This window comes from Nelumbo nucifera, chromosome 4 (genome assembly GCF_055504915.1).
Source record: "Nelumbo nucifera cultivar China Antique chromosome 4, China Antique-T2T, whole genome shotgun sequence".
NCBI lineage: Eukaryota > Viridiplantae > Streptophyta > Magnoliopsida > Proteales > Nelumbonaceae > Nelumbo > Nelumbo nucifera.
Genome location: NC_142652.1, coordinates 5051698 through 5073930, shown reverse-complemented (window position 1 = coordinate 5073930; position 22233 = coordinate 5051698). Strand labels below are relative to the sequence as shown.

Genomic DNA, 22233 nt, shown 5'->3' with positions numbered 1-22233 from the left:
ATTAAAAATCTCAAAATACAGGTTTCTTGATTTATTAAATATGTGTTTAGTTCCGTTTATGTTTATTGAATAAATGTTTATACTTTATTTGTTAGTAAAATCAAAAAATGCAATAATTATAATCGTTTATGACAATTAGACGTCACTTCAACGTAACAGTGAATAAACGCTTGACCGTTTGTGAAAGTTTCAAAAAATAGCTTCTACAAAAGACTGACATGCACATAAACCAAAATTCATATTTTACATTTTAGATATATGCAAAAGAGTAATTGAGAGAAAATGCTGAGATGGTGCAACACCATCAATAAACACAAACGATACGAAACACCCTGCAAAAGAAACCTCAAAACACGGATTTCTTCAAAATGAGCTTACTCTATTGAAAAAAGCACTTATTAGAGCTTTTTTACGAAATGCCTACAAGTGATTTTTTTATATTCTTTTGAAATCTTTTAAGCGCTTATAAAAATCACTCCCAAACAGGGGCTTAACAGTAATCTCTTCATAATTTCGTTTAGTAGAGTTATTAAAAAAACGAAAATTAGAATTAAGAATGGAACAAAGTGACACTGTGACAATGACTCAACTTTTGTCGCTCACGGTCACGGGGCTTGCCGTGCGTCGCGCAAAAGACAAAAATTGCACCACTTTTTCCCTCGTTTCAGGCACGGCACGACACCAACAGTGATTCCCGCCGAAATTCAAAACTTAATAAGAAAATAAAAATATGGCCCCTAAGTTTCTCTCTCTCTAGTCTCTGTGTTCTCTACTTGCAACTTTTATTCCTTCTTTCCTCGCTAAACGGTTGAACGGATTTGGTCCTCACAGTCACAGAACCGTGCTCCCTACAATGCAATGTGCATTGGAAATATCTCAGTAATTATATGTTTTTTATATTTTTGTTTTTCTATATATGTTTTTATTTATGGATAGATATTCTCAATCCGAGTCTTTGATATTTTATAATCTTCCAAAAGAAGCTCCTTCAAAAGACACTTTTAACCCTCTCATACACACAATGGGCATTTTGTCATTTGGCACATAGAAAAACCTTGTAAATTGACTATTACACCCTCCATATACTTTCCACCGCAAGCTTCCTTGAACTCCGCGCTCAGCAGTGATCTGTTACTAGATAAGTAGACCCCCCCCCCTCTCTCTTCCCTTTATAAAAAAGGAAACACGAAGGGCGAACCCTTGAGTTCAGTCCTTCCATAGTTCCATCTACTAGTCTCGCTCTCGCCTCCTACAACTCTTTTCCTCAGCTAAACATTTCATCTCCCCTACGCCCTTCTCCTTCAAATCTAACTCTTCTTATCGACAATGCAGTCCATCTCCGAAGAACCTCTTCTCGCCCCAAATCCAGATAGATTCTGTATGTTCCCAATTCAATACCCTGAAATCTGGGAAATGTACAAGAAGGCCGAGGCCTCTTTCTGGACCGCCGAAGAAGTTGACCTCTCCCAAGATCTACGTGACTGGGAAAATCTAACTCACGGCGAGAAACACTTCATTACTCTTGTTCTCGCCTTCTTCGCTGCTTCTGATGGTATTGTTATCGAAAACCTGGCCTCTCGTTTCATGAAAGAAGTTCAAAATTCCGAGGCTCGTGCCTTCTACGGTTTCCAAATAGCAATCGAGAACATCCATTCGGAGATGTACAGCCTCTTGTTAGAATCCTACATCAAGGATGCAGCCGAGAAAAACCGTCTGTTTCACGCAATTGAGACTATCCCTTGCGTGGAAAAGAAAGCTCAGTGGACACTTCGTTGGATTACCAGTTCGGAATCTTTCGCCGAACGTCTAGTCGCCTTCGCCTGCGTCGAGGGGATATTCTTCTCTGGCAGCTTTTGCGCGATATTCTGGTTGAAGAAACGCGGGTTGATGCCGGGGTTAACATTTTCAAACGAGTTGATATCAAGAGACGAGGGGTTGCACTGCGATTTCGCTTGCCTGCTATACGAGTTTTTGAAGCAGAAGCTGAGTGAAGAGCGAGTGAAAGGAATCGTTGCGGAAGCGGTGGAAATCGAGAGGGAGTTCGTATGCGACGCATTACCATGTGCGTTAGTGGGAATGAACGCTGATCTGATGAGTCAGTACATCGAGTTCGTGGCCGATAGGTTGCTTGGAGCCTTGGGATACGGAAAGATATACAATGTTCAGAACCCTTTTGATTGGATGGAGTTGATTTCTTTACAAGGGAAGACCAATTTCTTTGAGAAACGGGTTGGCGACTATCAGAAAGCTTCGGTCATGTCGAGTTTGAATGGCGAAGGTGGGAGCCATGCGTTCAAACTGGATGAAGATTTCTGATGGGTGGAGGGGGACTTCGACTTCACTCACGAAAACCACCAAGTTCTACTACTGAAATACATCGGCGGAAAATGGGGGACTTCGACCCACGGCATGGAGTTCGTGGCTATTTAAATTTTAATTTAATTAGGCCATGCCCTTCAAAATTTCTTTGCCTTGCTTTGTTTTACCGGTTTAGCTTTATAAAGATAATTTTAGATTAGATGTGTTGTTGACATAGACATAGTTGTGATTATTGGGTTCCACTATGTTTCAGTCCTCACAAAAAGGTGCTCCGTGCTTGTACCATTCTCACATCCAATTAAAACCGTGCATTAGAAATATCTTAAAATGTTTATCTATTTTATTTAGAGATATTCTCAATCCACAGCTGCAAAATGGCTGTAAATACTGTATGAGCACCGTTTTCTGTGTATGAATCCCATCTCCGATAATCCAGCGCAGGTGGCCATATCATTTATTGAAGTGATGAGGTGACAGAGAGGTGGTAGCGTGGTCGTGGTGTAGCATCGTAATCTCGTGCCTCGTGGTCATAGAACATGTGCTCGCTAGTCACTATTACCCCCAGCTCTAGCAGCCACCACAATTTGGCCTCGGGAACACACTCTTTGACCCCAAACCCAAATGTGTCCCAACCGATTATCAGACCATTTCTTTCTTTTTCTTATAATTTCCAAAATCAGTTTGTCCACTTGGAGTAGGAGTGGCGCTTAAATGAGGTTGACGTTTAAGTTTTAACGCAACCATAACGATACATAGGCTGCGATTTCATGATTTTAGTCCCAGCAGCAGCAGCGCTACTCTGGACTCTGGAGTGGCTGATTTCTTCACATTTCTTTGTTGCTCTCTATTCCCAATATCCATTAACTCTATCTATTGATGGGTTTCCAAATACTCAAAACCACATGCTGATCTTGATTTCTTTTTATAATGCATGCAACCTTTTATTAGCCGACGTAAGGCATTGATTGGTACTTTGGGTCCATTGCTATTGCTATTGGTCCTTAAATTTTAAAACACATAATTCAGTATCCAAATTTTTAAAACGTATTAAATAACTTTAGAAAAATTTATAAATACTTTTCAATTGTCATATAATTTTTATTATCAATTATCTAAATATTGATAAAAAAATTAACCATCTTAAATTCTTGTCTTTTTTATTCAAGAAAATTAGAGTTCATAATGTTCATTGAGACGTGACCCTAATTTTCTTGAATAAAGGAAGCAAGGATTTGAGGTTGTTAATTTTTTTATCAATGTTTGGATGGTTGATAAAGAAAATTAGATGACACTCAAAAGATATTTGTATCTTTTTCAAGTGCCACTTAATAGCTAGTTAACACTGCATTGACATGTTTCGAAAGTTTGGATACTAAATTATCGCATTTTAAGGTTTGAGAACAAATACTGGGCCCTCAATACAGGGTACTAATCTGAAATCTTCCCCCTTCCCCCTTTTTTTTTGTCTTCAAAGGCAAAATACAGGGTACTCTGCCTATAACGCATGTAATTAACTTTATGATGTTTAGCTGTGGAGAGATGAATTGCAGACGCTGCATCTGAAGCAAAAACATAACTTAATAAATTAGTACTGAAAAAACTTGAAATCAATCAAGTGGTATTCATCAAATTCATGAGGTGTTTTGATTGATCAAACCTCTTCCATACCATGTCTTTCCCGTATTATAGATTTTCCCTTTTATAAACATAACACCTTTTCAATTTATATAAATATATTAAGTTTCTAAAATTTGGAAAATAAAGAGTGTTTAAAATCTTAATAGGACAAAAATATTGGAAAATGCGTCCGAAAACATGGCACAAAAGAGAAATAAGGCATGGATTTAGTGGAGGAGAACAAAAGAGAAAAAAAGCATAAATAAGATAATTTAATTACAGCAGTGATGGGAGAAAAAAAATCTCTTCACCTCATTGTTTCGTTGTCCATGGCTCAAATTTATGGTTGATGATAAGATGATAACATGGCACAAAAAGAAATTCTGTCTGCAAGTTTCAGATATAATACAAACTCAAACCTGTTTCCATCATTCTTTGTCGTAGACCTTTTTCTTTATCATTATCATCCTTGCCCTTATCGGGTAACTAGAAAGGATGATGAGGTGTGAAAAGGAAATAGAAAAGTTAGGATTAGGGTTTTAATCATGGTTTTTAAAAACGAATCGGTGATCGAATCGATCAGGAGTCCGGTTATCGGTTCGAACGGTCTGATCATTCGACCTGAATGATCGGTCTGTTCTGACAAAAAAAATAAAAATTTTAAAAAATTGGAAAACGGTCAAAACCGTTCAAACAATTCCAATGGTTAATTGGCCGGTTCAGCGGTTTGCTGACCAAAATCAACAATTTTAGAGAAAAAAACGGTTTTGGAAGAAAAAGAAACCAGTGAAATGACAGTTCCCGGTTTTCTTGTCCAACCGTCCGGTCCAATCCGATTTTGAAAATAGAGGTTTTAACTGTTGCAAAATTATAGTAATTGACGTCTTCCACTTACGTTACATGTCCACATGAGTTGTCGATAGTCGGTAGATATCCTATTTGTAGTAGCAACTAATAAGCTGTGTGTAGTGGATGTGGAGTGTGGACTCATTACGATTTTGACCCATGGGCTGAGGCAGTCCGTGGTAGGTCCATGCATTGCCGGGTCAGTCATATAACTCATTACAATTGTTCATGACATCACATTGACAATTTGACATCCTATAAAATCGGGTCGGTACGTGATGATAACTCCATACTAAGCTTCTAAGCCTTGGCATCTGGAGTCCAGGCTCGTATGAAACTGTGCACGCCAAACAGTGCTTCAACCTCAACCTAACTTGACTACTCACTGCACAGCACAAACGATTTGCGAAAAATAGGAATAAATCCTTAAGTAGTTAAGCCGGGAGCATCAGTACCCCCATTGGTCATTGGCTCTTATTTATGAGTTCACATCTCCGCCCCACAACGCCTCACAGCCCATCCCCGCAGAGTATTGGGAATATCTTTCGATGATAACACATCGGTTTTGATATTATCATTGGAAGATGTTCTCAATACACGGCAGAGATGGGCTGTAGGGCGGAGATGTGTACTCCTTATTTATTGGCCCACTAGTCACTGCTATAAGGTCAACCAACACTAGGCCCAGTTAGAAGAATGAAATATCGGCTCGAGTAGGGAGGGGTACGGATACTGATGGGCCTGTATAGTTAGTTTTGGTCCACTGGACGTTTTTTTTTTTTTTTAAGCTCATACTGGAGTGGGACCAAAAAGAAAATAACAAAGAAAGACAGAGAGACAGAGTGGGAGACCATAACAAATAAAATAAAAATCCAAAAAGCGATGTCCATCGCCCCCTCAATTGGGTTTCTCAAGCCGCGACTAAAGGTGATCAGTGTTAGGACGGATACGTCCCAGCCACTCATGCTTCATGCCCACCTCTCCTCTCAGCTTTTTTCCCCTCGGAAAGAAAGTAACCTTTCCTATAAGTTTTATGGGACGTTTCTTGAGGACAAATAGATGCAAACAATTCCTGTCATGTGCAATTCTAACTAAATACGGGGAACAACGGATGTTCTTTGCCCTTGGTCAAGCGGGTAGGTTCACCTTCAAGTTTTCAATCTAATAATGCCTTAATTAATCCAGTTGCAACTCTGTGGAGATGGCCGAGTTGGTCTAAGGCGCCAGATTAAGGTTCTGGTCCGAAAGGGCGTGGGTTCAAATCCCACTCTCCACAATCTTTATTTCAGATTTTAATATTTTTACATATACAAGTCTACCGTATGGTTTGGAGTGAACAGGGATCTTCCACCAACAAATGCTCCCAACATTATTCCAACAGGCCACTGCAACCGCAATCTACTGTATGGTCTGGAGTGAACAGGGATCTGCCACCAATAAATGCTCCCCACAGGCCACTGCAGCCGCAAATTAATTGTCGATCATGTGGAAATGTTTCCGATATATGGCTGTGATTGTTGGTCGGTAGAGTGTTGGCCTGTTGGGAGTGCTTGTTCTGAACTCGTTTGGAGTTTAGGGGTGAAGCCAAGAAAAAACATTTGCTATATACATAGTAAATAGAACCTTTTAGACGATATCTTCTAATCCTTTAGGCTTAGTTTGGAAATAGTACAAATACAAATATATAAAGTATAAAGCCTTGTACTTTATATTATTTTGCATACATTTTGTATTATTTTGCAAATCTCACCATAAGACTAAGATTCATCATAAAATTGAGATCCGCCATGTATGAAATGTGTGGTATGAGATCATACCGGTAGAGGGTTGAAACATGTTCTATTGGCAAATGACCCGAACTCCTTTTTCACAACATATCACTGGATGTCAAACTCCCTAGAATTCTTATTATCCAGAACTTACTTTCGCAGATAACAAGATGTCGAGTTTCCAAGGTGGGACTTCTTGGTATGTTTAAAACCCTTTGGATACCACAAATCTCTTGAAGCGCATTGAAACTTGTAATGTTGGGGGGATTGATCATTGATCATTGATCATTGATGTGATGAAACAATATGCCTAATAACTAACTAACTGTAGCCCCCCACCCCCCTCCCCCTCAAAAGCAAGCTAGCTAAGGATTTCAATATAATGGTATCTGTGCATGGACCCTACCATATATGAACTGTAAAGCCTAAACCTAGTTCCGGTTTTAGCCTTCCTAGATGCATTAGGTTAGGCCAAAGGGTGAAAACGAATAAAAAGTAAATTGACCAACCAAAATCCTAAAGATGTCTGTGTGGGCAAGGGGGATGGGTTAAATCTCAAAACATATGCTGATATGCCCATTTACAAATTACAACCGGACCGGGTTATTTGCTATCTTTTTGAAAATCCCAATAAATGGTCGATCTATACAAAGATTTAAATTATTTAATTGACATCTGATCGAATTAAAAAATATATATATATAGAAGTTGAAAACTCTTGGAAATCATGTACCAGTGGATAGCTCATGTTATTTCTTCGACACAGCAACACTAATCAGTGGCATTTTGTATGGGGGCAGTAACAGGACATTTTTAGTAGGCCATACTAAAAAATCAGAAGTCCTATCTCATATCTAATTTATCCATCCGATCCAATTTTAACTATATTATAATATTTATTGTTTTTATTATATAAATTTTGTAAAAAGTAATTAGATTTTTATTTTTTTCTAATATTAAAATTAAATTAAATTAAATCTGTTAAAATTCAAATTCGAATCCAAAGTTTTCAAATCTGATTCAGATGTAGATTTTCAGTAATCGGATCAAATGCTGATTTACTAATCCAATAAGAGTCCGATCCAAATGCAACCCTAATTTTTAGGGAAAGAAAGTAGAAAGCAAACATTTTGTAAGATGAAAGCCTGCCCGTCGCACGTGTCCATTTGCCCGTGGTGAGAGGTTAGGAGGAAAAGAAAGTGGAAAGAGCCTAGCCTTTTTAAAACGGGAGCCGACAGCCTAGGCCTACCATAAAGTGTATCCCTCCATGAAATGAAAAAGGCTCTCGAACCCAAATTACTCGACGCACGTGCGAACGTAATAATTACCCACACCCACACGGCCACACCCACTCCTGGCACACATTCTCATCTCAGTAATAGATTAAAGAAAAAAACAAAAGGAACAACAACTGGGTTGTTACTGGGTAGGACAAGGAAGAAAAAAAAAGCTATTTATTTAATGCCAAATATAAGAATAACGCGATCCGTTCTCTAATTCTTGGTTCTACTCAAAACGGAACTCTTCATTCAATCATTGAACAACTCTAATCGTAAATGCCCCTTGGTTTCAGCAACTTTTACTTACCAAGACAACGGTAATAAAACAAGACGAAAGGGCATCCTCGTCACTTTGTTGGACTTGAGGTGATTAGATTAGCTCAAGTCATGTTGCATGGTATGCATGTGCATTTTGGTAATTAAATCATCGAGCAACTTGTATATAGAGAGTTAGAGACATCATTTCCGCCAACTTGCAACCTCATCAGGCTCGGCTCTCTTTTCTTCTTCTTCTTCATCATCATCACCTTCTTTGTTCTACAAACTACAATGGAGGGAGATGATCACAAAGAATTACAACTACTCTCTGCTGCATCCTCCTCAGCACGTATTTCAGCATGGATGTCGGATTCTTCCAATCCGAGGTCGAGACTGACGGTCTCTGATCCTTTTGACGGGCCATCACTTGACCTGCAATTGTCAATCAGCGTCCGACCATTTCCGCCACAATCAGATTATCTCCTCGGTGGAGCCCTTCACGAAAGTGATGCAAATACTGACATAAGCTGTGTTCAGGCTTTGAAATATCAGGCTGCAGAGCAAATTCGATTAGCTGCCATGGAGAAGGCGTATGCAGAGCGAGTGAGGGAGCTGACGAGGCGGGAGATGGAGTTGGCACAGTCGGAATTTGCGCGGGCAAGGACCTTGTGGGAGAGGGCACGGGAGGAGGTGGAAAAGGCTGAGAGGATGAAGGATAGGGCAACCCGCCAGATAGATTCTACGTGCATGGAGATCACTTGCCAGGCTTGCCGCCAGCGATTCCGACCCTAGTGTGAACAGTGGATGGTGGACTTTCTGGCTTGCTCTTGGCTCAAAAGAAGGGCAAGACCTGTGCACTTTTCATCCCGCTGAAGACAGTCTTTCACTATCGTCCCCCCCACTCACCTGTATTGCAGTTGCAAACTGGTTTGAGCCAGTTTTTTTTTTTTTTTTTCCGGGGTCCCTCCAAGGCTCCAAGCCAAGCCAAGAAAGTAGCCTAAGACCAGTAAGACGCTAAAATAAATACGCAAAACAGAGAGAGAGAGAGAGAGAGAGAGAGCAAATAAAATGGCAATATCATTTCACAATTCCATTCCCAACATGACCTGTTATAAGCCTATAATGAATAAAAAAGATTGTAGACTTTTCTTTTAGATGGAAACAAAGCCTTGCTCAAATGGAAAGATAGATTTTCAAAATTTGGGTAAGGAAGAATAGCACTCAAAACACTTGTCTGATATTTATGTTGATTCTTGAAGTTCTGATGTATTCCAGGAAGCAAACATCATCTTGCCGTGAAAACTGCGCTGCAAGATGGGTAATTTCGGCATTTTCGTTGTCTGTGAATATCCGCGGTACCCCTGAAAAACAAGAATATAAGAAATTCATTCAGCCATGCCATGGAGAATAGGCGCAGTGAGAAAACAATAATCCAAACCCATACAAAGCTGGAACCACGAGGGAATAATGGCAGCATCTAGAAAATTAGGCATACATATGGTACATGTGTCAAGGGTGCATGCTTATAATCACAACTTTTTTTGCTTCTAGTTGCTTTAGTTGCTTACTGGTATCAAATAGCATTGAGGCCAAGGAATGACCACCCCATAATGAAGGAGTAATGTACCAAAAAAGGAAAAAAATCAGGTAGAAAAGGCACGCATCCAAGATGTTATTTCTCATCACATTGATGGTACTTGCTATCTAGGATTGAATTCCGACCTTTCTTTATCTATAATTTCCCTATTAATTATAAACACAACATAACAACTGTTGACCTTGTCCACAATGATCATAACCAAAAGAAAATTTAAAAATTTTATTGGAAGCTCTGGATTATTTGGGAACACCAGATGTGCCAACATCGACTAGCTATCTTATTATGTTTTGAATCGATACAGAAGCCTGGGCATCTACAATGTCTCCAACTCTTATTTTATAAAACACCGTTGAAACTCAGGTTCAGTTACTTAAGTACTTGACGAGCAGATCTAACATGGTTAGATTCCTATTTGGAACCTTGATGTGGATAGAACAGGCAAATGAGCCAGAACAAATACAACCAATTTGTCAATATCGAGATGCTGTAGCTGCATGCAATTGTTTTTAACCTCTTAACGTTTGCTCGTCAGAAACCAAATACCCACTACACATGTCCTGGGTTTGACAGAAAAGTTCTCATAGGCTAGGGTGTCTCCACCAAAACCATTGGCCTTAGCAGTGAGCGGTGTTTCTTCTAGATGCTGTTAGAATGGGTTACCATAATTTGTCAGCATCTCCTAACCATTGGTGAGACGGTGATTACCCCAAACAATGACTTTAATAATGCACCGATTAGACTATTTGATAGGATAAAGACATTAAACAACCCAATGGTGAAAAAGGTCCTTAACTTTCCAAGTACGTCATTCTAATGAAACATGTTTCGAGCAATAAGTTAAGAATATGCTAATCCCAAGACCATCAATTATTATTTATCCACCAGATCTTTTGCCATGAATTTCCAATTTCAGCCCAAGGAGCTTAAACCCAGTTCAGAAACCCAGTTCTGCTTCCACTCCAATTCCAAAATCACCTTTTGTTATTACCATCAACTACTGCTATCATTTGTTTTTTACTCTAACTACACAGCAAACAAAAAGAACTTCAAATTCCCTTAGACATAAGCAAACATTCCAAAATTTTCTGTATCATCTACAAAAATATATACCTATCTTTATGAAACTTAGCATCCCCTTCCACACACATCTATTTGGATTTTATAATTGAATTATTCAATCTCAATATTCTAACAACAGCTGATTGCCAAATATTGGGCTCAGAATGTGGTAAAGTGCAGGATGGTTTTAGCCTTTTCGGTAAGGAAGAAGGGGATCCAGTTATGTGCATGGCAGCTAGTTGTTGTCTTCTTAGTTGCTCACTTACAGTTGTAACTGTTACAGTAATACACATACACCAAAAAAACCCAAAAAAAAAAAAAATCATCATCATCTAAGCCTTATTATCAACTATATGGGGCTGGCTACATGAATCCTGTTTCACCATTCTGTTCTATTCAATGCCATGCACCAAAAATTAAAACTAGAAGGAAAAAGAAAAGAAAAACTCATTGAAGGAAGAACTCAAATAGGTTTTTTGATTGATGTTTTATGTCGGTTTCTACTAACCTACTCAAACTTGTAACTTACTGGCTCTAGACCAACAGTAATTTTTAAACCATAAAGAATGATCAGATTCACCGCTGTATATGACCATCTCCATTTTAGATTCCTTGCTTGTCATCTTTGATCTCAACAATTCAGAACTATATCAAGGACAATCAATTCTTCCAAAAAGTCTGGTGGATAAACATACAAGACATTGTTGTCTGATGCTTTTTAACACTTGTATTATGAAAAAACCTTAAATTCATCTTTCAAATACATACGTTTGGGTTCTAATGGGGCTATTTCAACGGCTCTGGTGGACTTTCGAGACTTTGGAGAAGGAAGAAGTGATGATTTGGGGGTGAGTTCGAAAAAGGAAGAGGGGAGCAGGGCCCACTCGGTGTTAGATGCTGGTGAAGATGGAAAGTCTCAATTTCTGCGTCTTCAAGGGGCATTTGCGTCGGCGAGGAAGTTTCCAGTGGGGCCCACTCTCCAAGGCCTTTACCAATTAGTGTGAGCAGGTCTCACGCCCCGCCCAAGGCAGGGGCTATTAAGAGGAGTATGAATTTCTTCAAACTCAATATCAATTGTAGGAAGCTGAATAGTCATGTGTTGAACTTTTCCCAAAAGCGAAGAATCATCAGATTGCACAAGGCATCGAGGCCGAAGGATGTCGAGAGACCCATTGCTGGGAGAACCTCTTCTAGCGTGTCCTGTAGTCATGGCTACAGCATAAGTGTTCCAAATAGCAACGATCAAAACAGGGGAGAATCGGTGATCTTAGATTCTGCGTGTTCAGTGGGGGACTACGATGTGTCTAGGAATTCTGGGATCAGTGTGGGCGACTTTGGTCGCAGTGGTCAAAGTAGCAGAGAGTCGGTTGAAGATTTCGAAGAGTTTCCTTTAAAGCAAAGCTCTGATGCAAGTGCCAAGACCCCTTCCTCGATTGGACTGGATGTTGCTAGGGTCAAGATGAAGATCTACGATGGAGGGGAGATTGGACTGATGGAGAAGGAATTAGTTTCCAATGGGTCTATTGTTGCTACCTGATGAGGGGTAATTTGGCTCGACCTCTCAACACCCAGACACGTGGAAGCGATCTGCTGACTAGATGACAACTCAGTGTTCCCTGCCACCTCAGCAAGCCAAATCAGCTCAGGTACCTCGGGCACCTCGGCCAAGACCGAGGTCCGAGCAGTTTGTGATGGCCCGATCTGCCGAGGTGACACGTAGCCAACTTTTAGAAGCTAGCCAGCTGTTCCGACCTCTCCGGGATCACATTGCACGTCTGCAAGCCTTATCCTTATCCTGCTCGGATCAGACAGACTCGATAAACCTTATCAGCAGCTCACACGAAGTCCACCTCCGAGTGCGAAACGGATTCCTAGTAGCACAGGCTGGGGATCTCGGAGGTGCTTCGTAAGACCTACGGCAACTCACCTATATAAGGGCATCAACCCCAATGTTACAAGGTACGCGCGATTATTTGCACACTAGCCTTCTAGCATACAAGCTTTCAGCTCGCATACCAGATTACTAACTTAAGCATTGGAGCACCCACACTGGGTAAGCCACCCCGGGTCCTCTGAGCGTTCTTCTCTTGCAGTTCGATCGGCCAACAAAGCAGACCGATGTCCGAGCTGCCCTCCAGCTAGGAGCATTCAGATCGTGCACCATCACTACCCATGCAGGAAATGATGTTGTTGTATGTGAAGGAAGCGAAACTGTTGGTGAGAAATTCTGTTCACAATCCCAGACCAAAGATGTCGGGGATGATCTTCGTGTATTCGAGGAGGTGGTGATAGGGAAATTAGGCATGGATTTGGGAAGGAGGGGAGAGGTTAAGAAAGAATTGAGTGGGACTGAAGCTGTGAAATACAAAAAAAAAAAAAAAAATGTTGAGGAGCCTCTGGAGTAATATTCTCTCATACTGTGCATGTAACCAAAATTTTTTCCCGTCTGAAGCTTGGTTTGGTTGGGTCTGAGCCTACAAAGAACTACTACAAAAGAGCATACAGAAGAAGGAACAGTAAAACATCTAAAAGTTCAAAGCAAGATCTGGATTTCGAGAACTCTCAGGATGCCTCTAACCCGGGCAAGCAGCTGGGAAATGGTCAGCTTGTTGGCACCCCTGAAAAAAGTTCCAATGCAGTCGGTAGAGAACTTGATATTAGCCTCAAAAAGGAGGTGGAAAAATCTGGATCTGCCTCATTCAAGGTAGCGGCTAGAAAGGATGTAGAAATTGGTAAAAGCTTGGGTTTGTTTTTTTGAGAGGTGAGGATTTCGCCTTTAAAGCATTTGAAGAGTTTGAGAGGAAGAACGAAGAGAGCTCGAGAAAAGGGTTAATTTTTTTTTTTATCAATACGAGAAAAGGGTTAATTGGAAGAGGGAAATGGGATGATGGCAACAACCAAAAGGAGGTTCTTGATGGAGAATATTAGATTATCTCTTCTGTGCGTGCTTTTTTTTTCTGGTTTTCAGTTTGTCCTTTTTTTCTTGGTCTAGGTATTGGTGTCGGAGGAGTTAGCCTTGCTGTGTTCTGGTGTCTTTGTCTGTTATTATTTGCTGTAAGAAGGGTCTAAGTCAGTTTTCTTCTCTCGGGTGATTTCTTATCACCTTCCTATGTTTTTCTTTTTTTTAATGAATTTTCTCTTTACCTTTCAAAAAAAAGTACATAGGATCAGTACATATGTTTTTTGATGCATCATGCATTTCTGTTCAAATTCCATAACACATTTTTTTCACTTGATATTCAACTTTTATTAAATGTATTTCTATAACTCATTTCATATTGTCAAGGTGGAAGAAAGTGTTTACTTATCAGGTCCATCCATGGCCATCTGTTGTCACCACAAAATATATTGACAGAATATAGACGTTGAGACCATTTCCCAAGACTGATAAGGTCCCAAGGAATAATCATTTCTTTATTTAACATGATTCTAATACATGTCAGGAATTGAGATTTTTAACCTAGGGTAAGTGCTAATTGTATTTTCCCTATCCTTATGTATATCACCACTAGAATCTAGAGCATCACAGTCAGAAGATAACAAGGAAAAAGTAATAAATCATTATGGATGTATAAAGGTCAATCTGTATTAATGAATAGGGGGTTAACCCAAGTTACATGGTGCCATTTATAGATGCATGTAATTGAGAATTGAGTACAAGAAATGCACAAAAAGATCAGGAGGGGTCATATACTGAATTACTGATTATTGATCCTATATCACAATTCACAAAGAGAGAGAGAGAGAGAGAGAGAGATTGGACTGTTATGATCATCTCATTAGATCAATTTTTAGCTTGGGCAGTTGCTAAAGGCATAGGCCTCACATGAAGCGTACATCTGATTTATATCAATGAGCATATAACACTTCATCATAGTTGTCAAGGCGTCACCTAGGCGACTAGGTGCCTTATATAATATCATTTATATTGCTGTATCTTATTAATATGGATGCTAATACATTTTATTATATGCTGCATACATCATTTATACTTTGTTTTAATGTTTTACTATTGAAATTTAAAAGATCAAAGGGTTTTGAGGTAAAACAGAAATTCCATCCTTGTTTTTTCTATCTTGAATATTTATCATATAAAGTTAATAACCTTCTTTAGCTGCTAGTTGATATGAAATTGATCTATTAAATAATTATAGTAGTATTACTTTTGAAAATAATGAAATTAATATATGTAAAAGATTTTTATCTTTTAGATGTGATAATTTGCCACATTTTTAGAGGAAATTTAATGTTCTTAATAAAGAGAATTCCTATTTTTTCAATTAATCTACATGCAAAATGGTATATAAAACTAGGGAACTAACCAAAAGTTAGTTTTTTATATTATAAAATTCTTATCGCCTAGGCGACTAGGCGCCCCAGTGTCGCCCAGAACCACCTAGATGCCTTGAAAATTATACACTTCATATTTGTGTCTCAGGGTGACAGGGCTATGTCTCACTCAACTCAAGATTCATGTCTAAAAAAACCTCTAAAAACAGAGCTATTGATCTTTAACCTTAATATTTTTGAATCACATAAGGTAAAAAGTTTGAGAGAGAACATATGAATAAATTGTTGCATTTTGAGGTATATTTATCATTGTAGCATGAGTGCTAAAGGGTTGAACTGACCATGGAAACATTCCCTTGCCTCTCCTGCCATAAGTACAATATCGCCACTGCGAACAAACATTGCTATTGGATCATCCTCTCTAGACTTTCCCCCCAGTAGAAAGATAGCCTTGCAGCCCAAACTGATTCATAGAAAGAAAACAGGAATATTTTTCTCCAACAAGAAAGTACTGTATGCAAAACAACATATAACAAGATACCTGATGCTTACTATAGGTTTACTCCAATCTGCTTCCATGTCATCGAGGTGACCCCCAAGCATATCACCTGCCAAGGGGGAACAGGGAAAGCTATAAAAAAGGAGGATTATCGCAACTAAAGGATAATACTTGCTACATACACCAGTTGATGGGCCTAGATGAGTTATATGTTCTTGTCATTCAATTTGATAGCCACACAATAGCAATTAAATGTACCATAAGGAGTCAAAAAATGTATTAGGCTGCAGACCTAAACCAAAGTAATTTACTATTGCAGCTTCAGGCCGGAATTCTTCCCCCATTAGCAAGGCAGGTGCAGACATTCTTTTAGCAAGTTCACAAAGTGCCTCTGGAATCTTGTTATGTGGGAGAGAAACATCATAGTTGCGCTGAATGGTGAACATATACCAGTTTAGGGGCCCAAAAAATCAGAAAATGTATGGATATCTAAATTATTCACACATATACATACATACATATAAAAGTGCAATATGTAGGATGGTCATGAATATATAAAAATGCAATGGCATCGTATTCCTTTATAGGGAAACAAAGCACTGATTGTAATCAATATTGACATGAAGAATCTTTCTGTTAAACCTCAGAGAATATGAAATTGCATTCCACCCAAATTTGAAACTACAGTGCATCTAATAAAGAAGCTGAATAACAGATTATCTTTTCTTTTTTTTTTTGATAGGAAACGGTTGCTTTCATTAAAGATACTTGAACACAAGTACAACTATCAACCACCCAATTATAGGGTGTTGACCCCATTGGAATACTTGAATAACAGATTATCTTGACTAATTAGTTTATAGTTTCCTGAATCAATTGTCTCTTTATTGCCTTTGACATATTTTAATTGCATCAAAGAAGGATGCAATTTCCATCCATCTATATGCTTGGGATTTATTAAAAACCAGCCAGAGACCTTGCCAACGGGCTCAGTTGGCACCCAGTTCAAATTAGAAATTATAAAGGAATTATGGCAAGTTGGCAACTGACCAACTACTGCTCATATAGAAAGTATAACCAACCACTAAAAGCTGTGCAAGCAGTTATTAATTTGCTTCTTAAATTGTATGACTATCTTAAAGAAGATAAACTACTAGAATTGCTTCTAACAGCATACATGCATTCAGCAGTATGTAATCTTCAGCATTTCTTAGTCATAAAATCATGGTCTAAAACTATCAATAAGTGTATGAGTATGAGAACATCATATTCATAATTTGTCAGAATTTACTACCTGAAATTTTTGCCATCACAAGTTATAGTTATGCACTTCAAATTTTGTAATTATCTACTGTTGAAGGAATTTAAAAGAAACAAATAATATTTAAATAGTTTATAACCCAAATAAGTAGGTTGGTTAGTGTGCTAGCTAAATCATGAAAATTAAATAAGGTGTCCCGTAGGCCCTCTCTTTAACTGGGAAGGACAGATGTTCTTCACCTAGGGGGGGGGTAGTTGCATAACTACCCCACTCCCTATTTAAGCTCCTTAAGGGGAAACTAGAGGGTCCTCTTTGGACAAAATTGTGTCTTAGAGCATACCACTCTTAGAGATTCTTTAAAAAAAAAAAAAAAAGAGAGAGAGAGAGAGAAGAAAAGAGAAGCTCTTCGGAGAAGACAGGGAAGAGAAAAAGAAGCCTCACTAATAATACAGGTAGGTAAAAAGAAAGTCCTCTCTATAAATACTTCCCATATGTATCTTCTGTTATGTATCCCAATGTTTTAAAAGCGCAAGGGCCAATTTGCGCATGAGTCGCAAGGCACAAGGCGAGGCACGCGCCTCTTTAAGCAAGGCGCAAAATTACGAAAAAAAAAAACTAAAAAATAAAGAGTTAGAAAATTCAAAAAAATTCCAAAAAAATGCAAAAAAAATAAAAAAGTATTAAACATAACGTTAATAAAAAATATAAACTTAAGTTTTAAAATAAATGTTTTAAAAAACCTATTGTCTAAAATTAAAATACATAAACATAGCATGTAAAGTGTATTCAAATGAAAATTTAAAAATAAAAGCAAACATATAAAGCATTTTCAAGCATGTAAAATCCAGTCTCTTTTTTTCCTTAATTGCATTGCTTTAAGTAACTAATGTGATGTAAAACACATCGCATTCTTGATTCTATGAGTTGCCTTTGTACAACGCCCCTCGAGGCAAGCCCAAACAAGTCTACGTTAGGGTCTGAAATTCTTATTTCTCACATAAAAAATAATGATTTTATAACTTTCATTGCCTCTTAAGAAGATTTTTTATTGCAATGAATGAATGAACAACATTAGCAAATAGAGATGTAATTAAGGGGAACAATCCATATGAATCCTTGAAAGGGCCTTACCCAAAAGAATAAAACTCAATCACTCAATTGAGTCAATTATGTTGCATGAGACCTTACTAAAATTTTCTCACCAACATCTACATAGAAACTCCAATTGTAGAAAAAATTGGCCACATGGAGCCAAGCAGCCAGCTTTTTTAGATTTCAAAACTTCTAGATAAATTCTTAGTTAAATATAAGGAGCAACACTCTGCTATTCACAATAAATTGACTGAAGATTATGAACTGCTGATAAAAAATATATATATATATATATATATATATAATATACACAAATGAGTGATGAAAGCAATAAAACTAATTGGCTTATGAATGTAGATAACACATTAAGAGATAAGTAAGCATGGGGATCTTTCATTTACTAAGCAAGATATATGTGCTCCATAACACAGTGTTGTCTAAACTATATTAGGACAGATTCTTTCATTTACTAAGCAAGATTTTTTTTGGTATGTTTTGCATAGGGGATCTTTGTTACCTACAATTGTTTAACGCCTTTAACATTGATAAAGTATATTCATAGTTATCAATTGAAAACAGAAAAATTATTAGGATGGGCGCATGGTTTGAGAGACAAATAACAATCTAATGCATTCTTTCAACTTATTATTATTGTACAAACCATCGAACATTGGACTTCACACCCTGCACCCACTCTACATGTCCTCATGTTCTGAGAGGTTGTAACTACCATCTATAATACTCAGCCTACTACCCTAATGCACTAATGGATAAGGTAGCATTGGATGTCCATGGTTCTTGATAAACAATAAAACTTATCTATCTATTCAGATGAAAATCTCAAAAAAAAGTAGAAGGGCATTGATCTTGCATGACCTTGGACCAGTCAAATTGCAGCCCAAGGGTGCTCCACCGTAGTTTCCGCAGTAGAACAGAAGCTGCAATTGACTTGCATGGTTGCCCTTTCGATATTGCAACAGTTTCCTCAGAAAATTGCCACTTACACCCATCTGCATCTTTTATGCCAGAATCAGGCCCACCACTCACATCTTTGACTGAATTCTTTACTTCTACCCAAACTTTCTTATTTTTTGCTGCTATAAATAAGTCAGGAATAGGTCCATACACTGCATTGTGGTTGGTTCTGTTGGGAGGCTGTGGAAAACTAGTTAAGCTTTCCTTGATCCAATATTGCTGCTCCTCAATACTCAATGATCCAGGAATAAAGTAGAATCCTGCAATGGAGAAATACGAGAAAATTTTCAATTTAGGCACTGGCTACAATAAAGCATGATCTTCTGCTGAAAAGAAAGAAACAGTGGGCCTGATTGGGATAGCTAAAAGCTTTGGTTGAGCTGCTTTGGAGAAGCCACTAAAATAAGCTACAACGGGAAGCCCTTTTTTTGGCCAAAGGACAGCAAAGTTAGGTTTTTCGATATGTCACCAAGCATTGCTTATATGTTGTCTGGGTGCAGCCCTCCTCACAAAGCCAAAAGCCGACATGGGAAAGCCCTCCTAAAATGGCACATTATACAGAGCAACCCAACCTACAAGTTGTGAACATGAATGGCAGATGGAGAGTGGTTAGAGCTCTTTAAGAAGACGTCCCAAAAACATTAACCAAATCTTTAGCCTGTTCATCAATTATTTCCTTTGTTTTCAGTTGCTATTTTGCATTGAGAAAATGGTAATCTGCCACATTTTATTTTCTACCTAATGGATTTGATTATGATGCCACGCCATCTATTGTTTCTTGTTCCTTTATCAATGTAATAGCTTGTTGCCATGACTTAGTTGGTATGATCTCAATTCCTATTGTGAAGATTGGTAACCCTAATAGATTAATTGTGAATTTGTGATGCCACACCATCTACAGCCTCTTGTTCCTTTATCAATGTAATAGCATGTGACTAAGACTTGGTTGGTGTGACCTACAGATCCCATCAATTCCTATTGTGAAGATTGATCAATCCTATGGCTTCATTTAGAAGGCCCTTGGGGGATGAACTGGACACAGACCTAACTTTTGGCATTTTTTGCACAGAGTACCCACTCTCAGACTTGAATCTGCATATCCACACTTTCCAGCCGAAGATTTTAATATTGAACCAATTAGTGTCCCCTTCAATGGCTCCATTTCAATGAGGTAATTTGTTTTAAGGACAGCATCATTGGGTGTTTGTTTACTTTAACATGCAGTGTGGCATTCAATTTCCTTGAGAAAACATGTTATTTGTTCCAAATCATCAAACTAAATGCTTTAAATATTAACCTTTACAATGCTAGTTAAACTGAGTCATTATTTTGGTTGGTAAATGAGGTAAGTAAGCAGTGCCAGAAGGAAGATCTACAACCGAATGAAACAACACTTCATTGTTGTCTACTATTGAGTACTTGGCTACCACAGCAATTCATCTTTTCCTTCCCATGCCAAAATACAGAATGAATTAATTGAAATTACTTTGAGGGTGGGCCCTGGCGCAACTGTTGGGTTGCTCCATTGCGACCTAGATGACCAGGGTTCAAATCTTGGAAACAGCCTTCTCTGTATGTACAGGGTAAGGCTGCGTACATCTGTGATCTGCCCCTCCCCAGACCCCGCATTGGCGGGAGCCTCGTGCACTGGGCTGCCCTTAACTAACAACTTACTTTCACCCAGATCAAACAATTCCAGTATTTGGTGTCTGGAAGACGTGCAATTGTTTCATGAGTTGGTCCAGCTAAATTCGAAAGTTTTATTATAGGGTTTCCCTTAGTTTGAATAGAATTCAGTATCAGCAGCACCAATATAAAACAACCGCTGAAACAGAGCATTGGGGTTTAATGTCCTATCAATAATTAGTAGAAATGAAGCCCTAAAGAACCAGAAGAGAAGGCTCAAAACGAGTACGAAGAATCAACTACAAAAACAAAATTCGCATACCGGGGCGATTTTCGATGCCGAAAACGGGAAGATTGGAGTCGCAACGAAGTTTGAATATCCCGGGTGGTGTTTCGCCGTTTTGGTTGAAGGATTCGAGTACAGACTTGAAGTCGACCACCTCCGATAACTCTACCTTTTTGGGTTGTCTTTGCCTGGAAAAAAAAAATTGTGAAATTGAAGGAAATGGGAGGGGGAGGGGGGGAAGAGGAAGTAACCAGTGTAAGAGAATACGAAGGACGTTTGGTTCTTAACATGTACCCTTTAGACGACTTCTTGTTAGTGTGGTTGTAATACAGCTTGTATTTCTTCTCTGCTCTTCTGAAAGCAGTTCGTTCGGAATCGTCGGGAGCTCTGTCGGATTCGTACATTTTGACCGTCATGCTGTTCAAGACTTGCTACTTCATCTTAACAAGTTCACATTACACTCCATTTAACTCCGCCGCCAACCCCCGCCCCCGAAACTTTCATCTGTGAATTGCGACCAAAATCGTATGAACTTTCAGATTATGACAAAGATCCCCTTTTCACTAAAGTGAGTGACGAAAATTATAATACCCACTCAAAAATTTCTATGAAATGAAAAATATAATAAAAAAAATTATCACAACTTAAAAATATAATAAAAAATAAATAATTTATCACAACTTAAAATTGCAACAAACATAACATGCAATTAATATCAACCAAACCGATAATAAATAAAAATAGAAAATGATAAAACATCATTATGAAAAAAAGTAATTTTAGTATTTTAAAAAGTTTAAACAGTCACATGAATATCTTTTACAAAGTTAGGGCCTTGTTAAAATCTGAAAGTTTAGGGTATTTATCACAAATGAAAGTTTAGGGTAATTGCCACCACCCCAAAGGATAAATCTGTAATATGAGCCGTGGTGGGAGAAAACTTTGGCTACTTCAAAAAAATCAGCTTACTTTTTTTTAACTTGGGTTGTTTTAAATCTTCATGTGCATGAGCTTGGGTAGGGTTATCAATGGGTCGGGTCCAACCCGATGGACCTGGACCAGTTTTGGTTCTAGAAATTGTTTTGATGATGGATCAGTTGTAGTTCCTAACAAATTGTCCATGATGATGCACAATCCGGCCGATCTTAGCTGTCAACGATCTTGCCTCTGAACTGAGTGGCAAGGACCTGAAACGGAGGGAGAAGAGAAGCTTCGGGGAGAACCTAGCGTAAGGGCTCCGAAGCTTAAGTTAGAATCTTTCAAAGGCAAGATAGACCAAATAGCGCAAAAGTTAGCATACCTCGTTTTTGTGGGGTAGGAGCCTTTTATAACCACCTCGCGCACTCACTTCCAGGCCTCTGTCAGATCGGGCATGATTATTTCTGAGCTCCCGCCAGTTCGGATGTCATTTCCTCTGGCCGGACAGAACCGCCACTGCTCCTTTTGTTGGAGCCGT

The 22233-nt window shown here is 38.6% G+C and overlaps 3 protein-coding genes and 1 non-coding gene across 6 annotated transcripts; 3 read left to right on the top strand and 1 right to left on the bottom strand.

Annotated features, from left to right (window-relative positions):
• Window positions 1-1174: 1174 nt before the first annotated feature.
• LOC104591729 (ribonucleoside-diphosphate reductase small chain-like) lies at window positions 1175-2638 on the top strand. Its single transcript, XM_010250721.3, has one exon. The coding sequence runs from the start codon at window positions 1327-1329 to the stop codon at window positions 2314-2316; it is 990 nt and encodes a 329-aa protein (XP_010249023.1). The 5' UTR covers window positions 1175-1326; the 3' UTR covers window positions 2317-2638.
• Window positions 2639-5977: 3339 nt separating this feature from the next.
• On the top strand, window positions 5978-6058 carry TRNAL-AAG (transfer RNA leucine (anticodon AAG)). The gene has a single exon. It is a non-coding gene; the product is annotated as a tRNA-Leu (tRNA).
• Window positions 6059-8034: 1976 nt separating this feature from the next.
• Window positions 8035-9744, top strand: LOC104591732 (SHOOT GRAVITROPISM-like protein). The gene has a single exon (XM_010250726.2). The coding sequence runs from the start codon at window positions 8381-8383 to the stop codon at window positions 8879-8881; it is 501 nt and encodes a 166-aa protein (XP_010249028.1). The 5' UTR covers window positions 8035-8380; the 3' UTR covers window positions 8882-9744.
• On the bottom strand, window positions 9145-21353 carry LOC104591731 (oxidoreductase, 2OG-Fe(II) oxygenase family protein). 3 transcript variants are annotated; one of them, XM_010250723.3, is made up of 7 exons: window positions 21072-21351; window positions 20814-20965; window positions 18767-19125; window positions 15830-15968; window positions 15580-15646; window positions 15380-15426; window positions 9145-9450 (listed from the first exon to the last, which is right to left on the bottom strand). In XM_010250723.3, exons 1-7 carry the CDS (start codon window positions 21191-21193, stop codon window positions 9311-9313), a joined length of 1026 nt encoding a protein of 341 aa, XP_010249025.1. In that variant the 5' UTR covers window positions 21194-21351; the 3' UTR covers window positions 9145-9310. The 3 variants fall into 3 exon arrangements, with proteins under 3 accessions (XP_010249025.1, XP_010249024.1, XP_010249026.1); XM_010250722.3 differs by having other exon boundaries at window positions 15380-15501; window positions 21072-21350; XM_010250724.3 differs by lacking the exon at window positions 15830-15968 and having other exon boundaries at window positions 15380-15501; window positions 15591-15646; window positions 21072-21353.
• Between the last annotated feature and the right edge of the window lie 880 nt (window positions 21354-22233).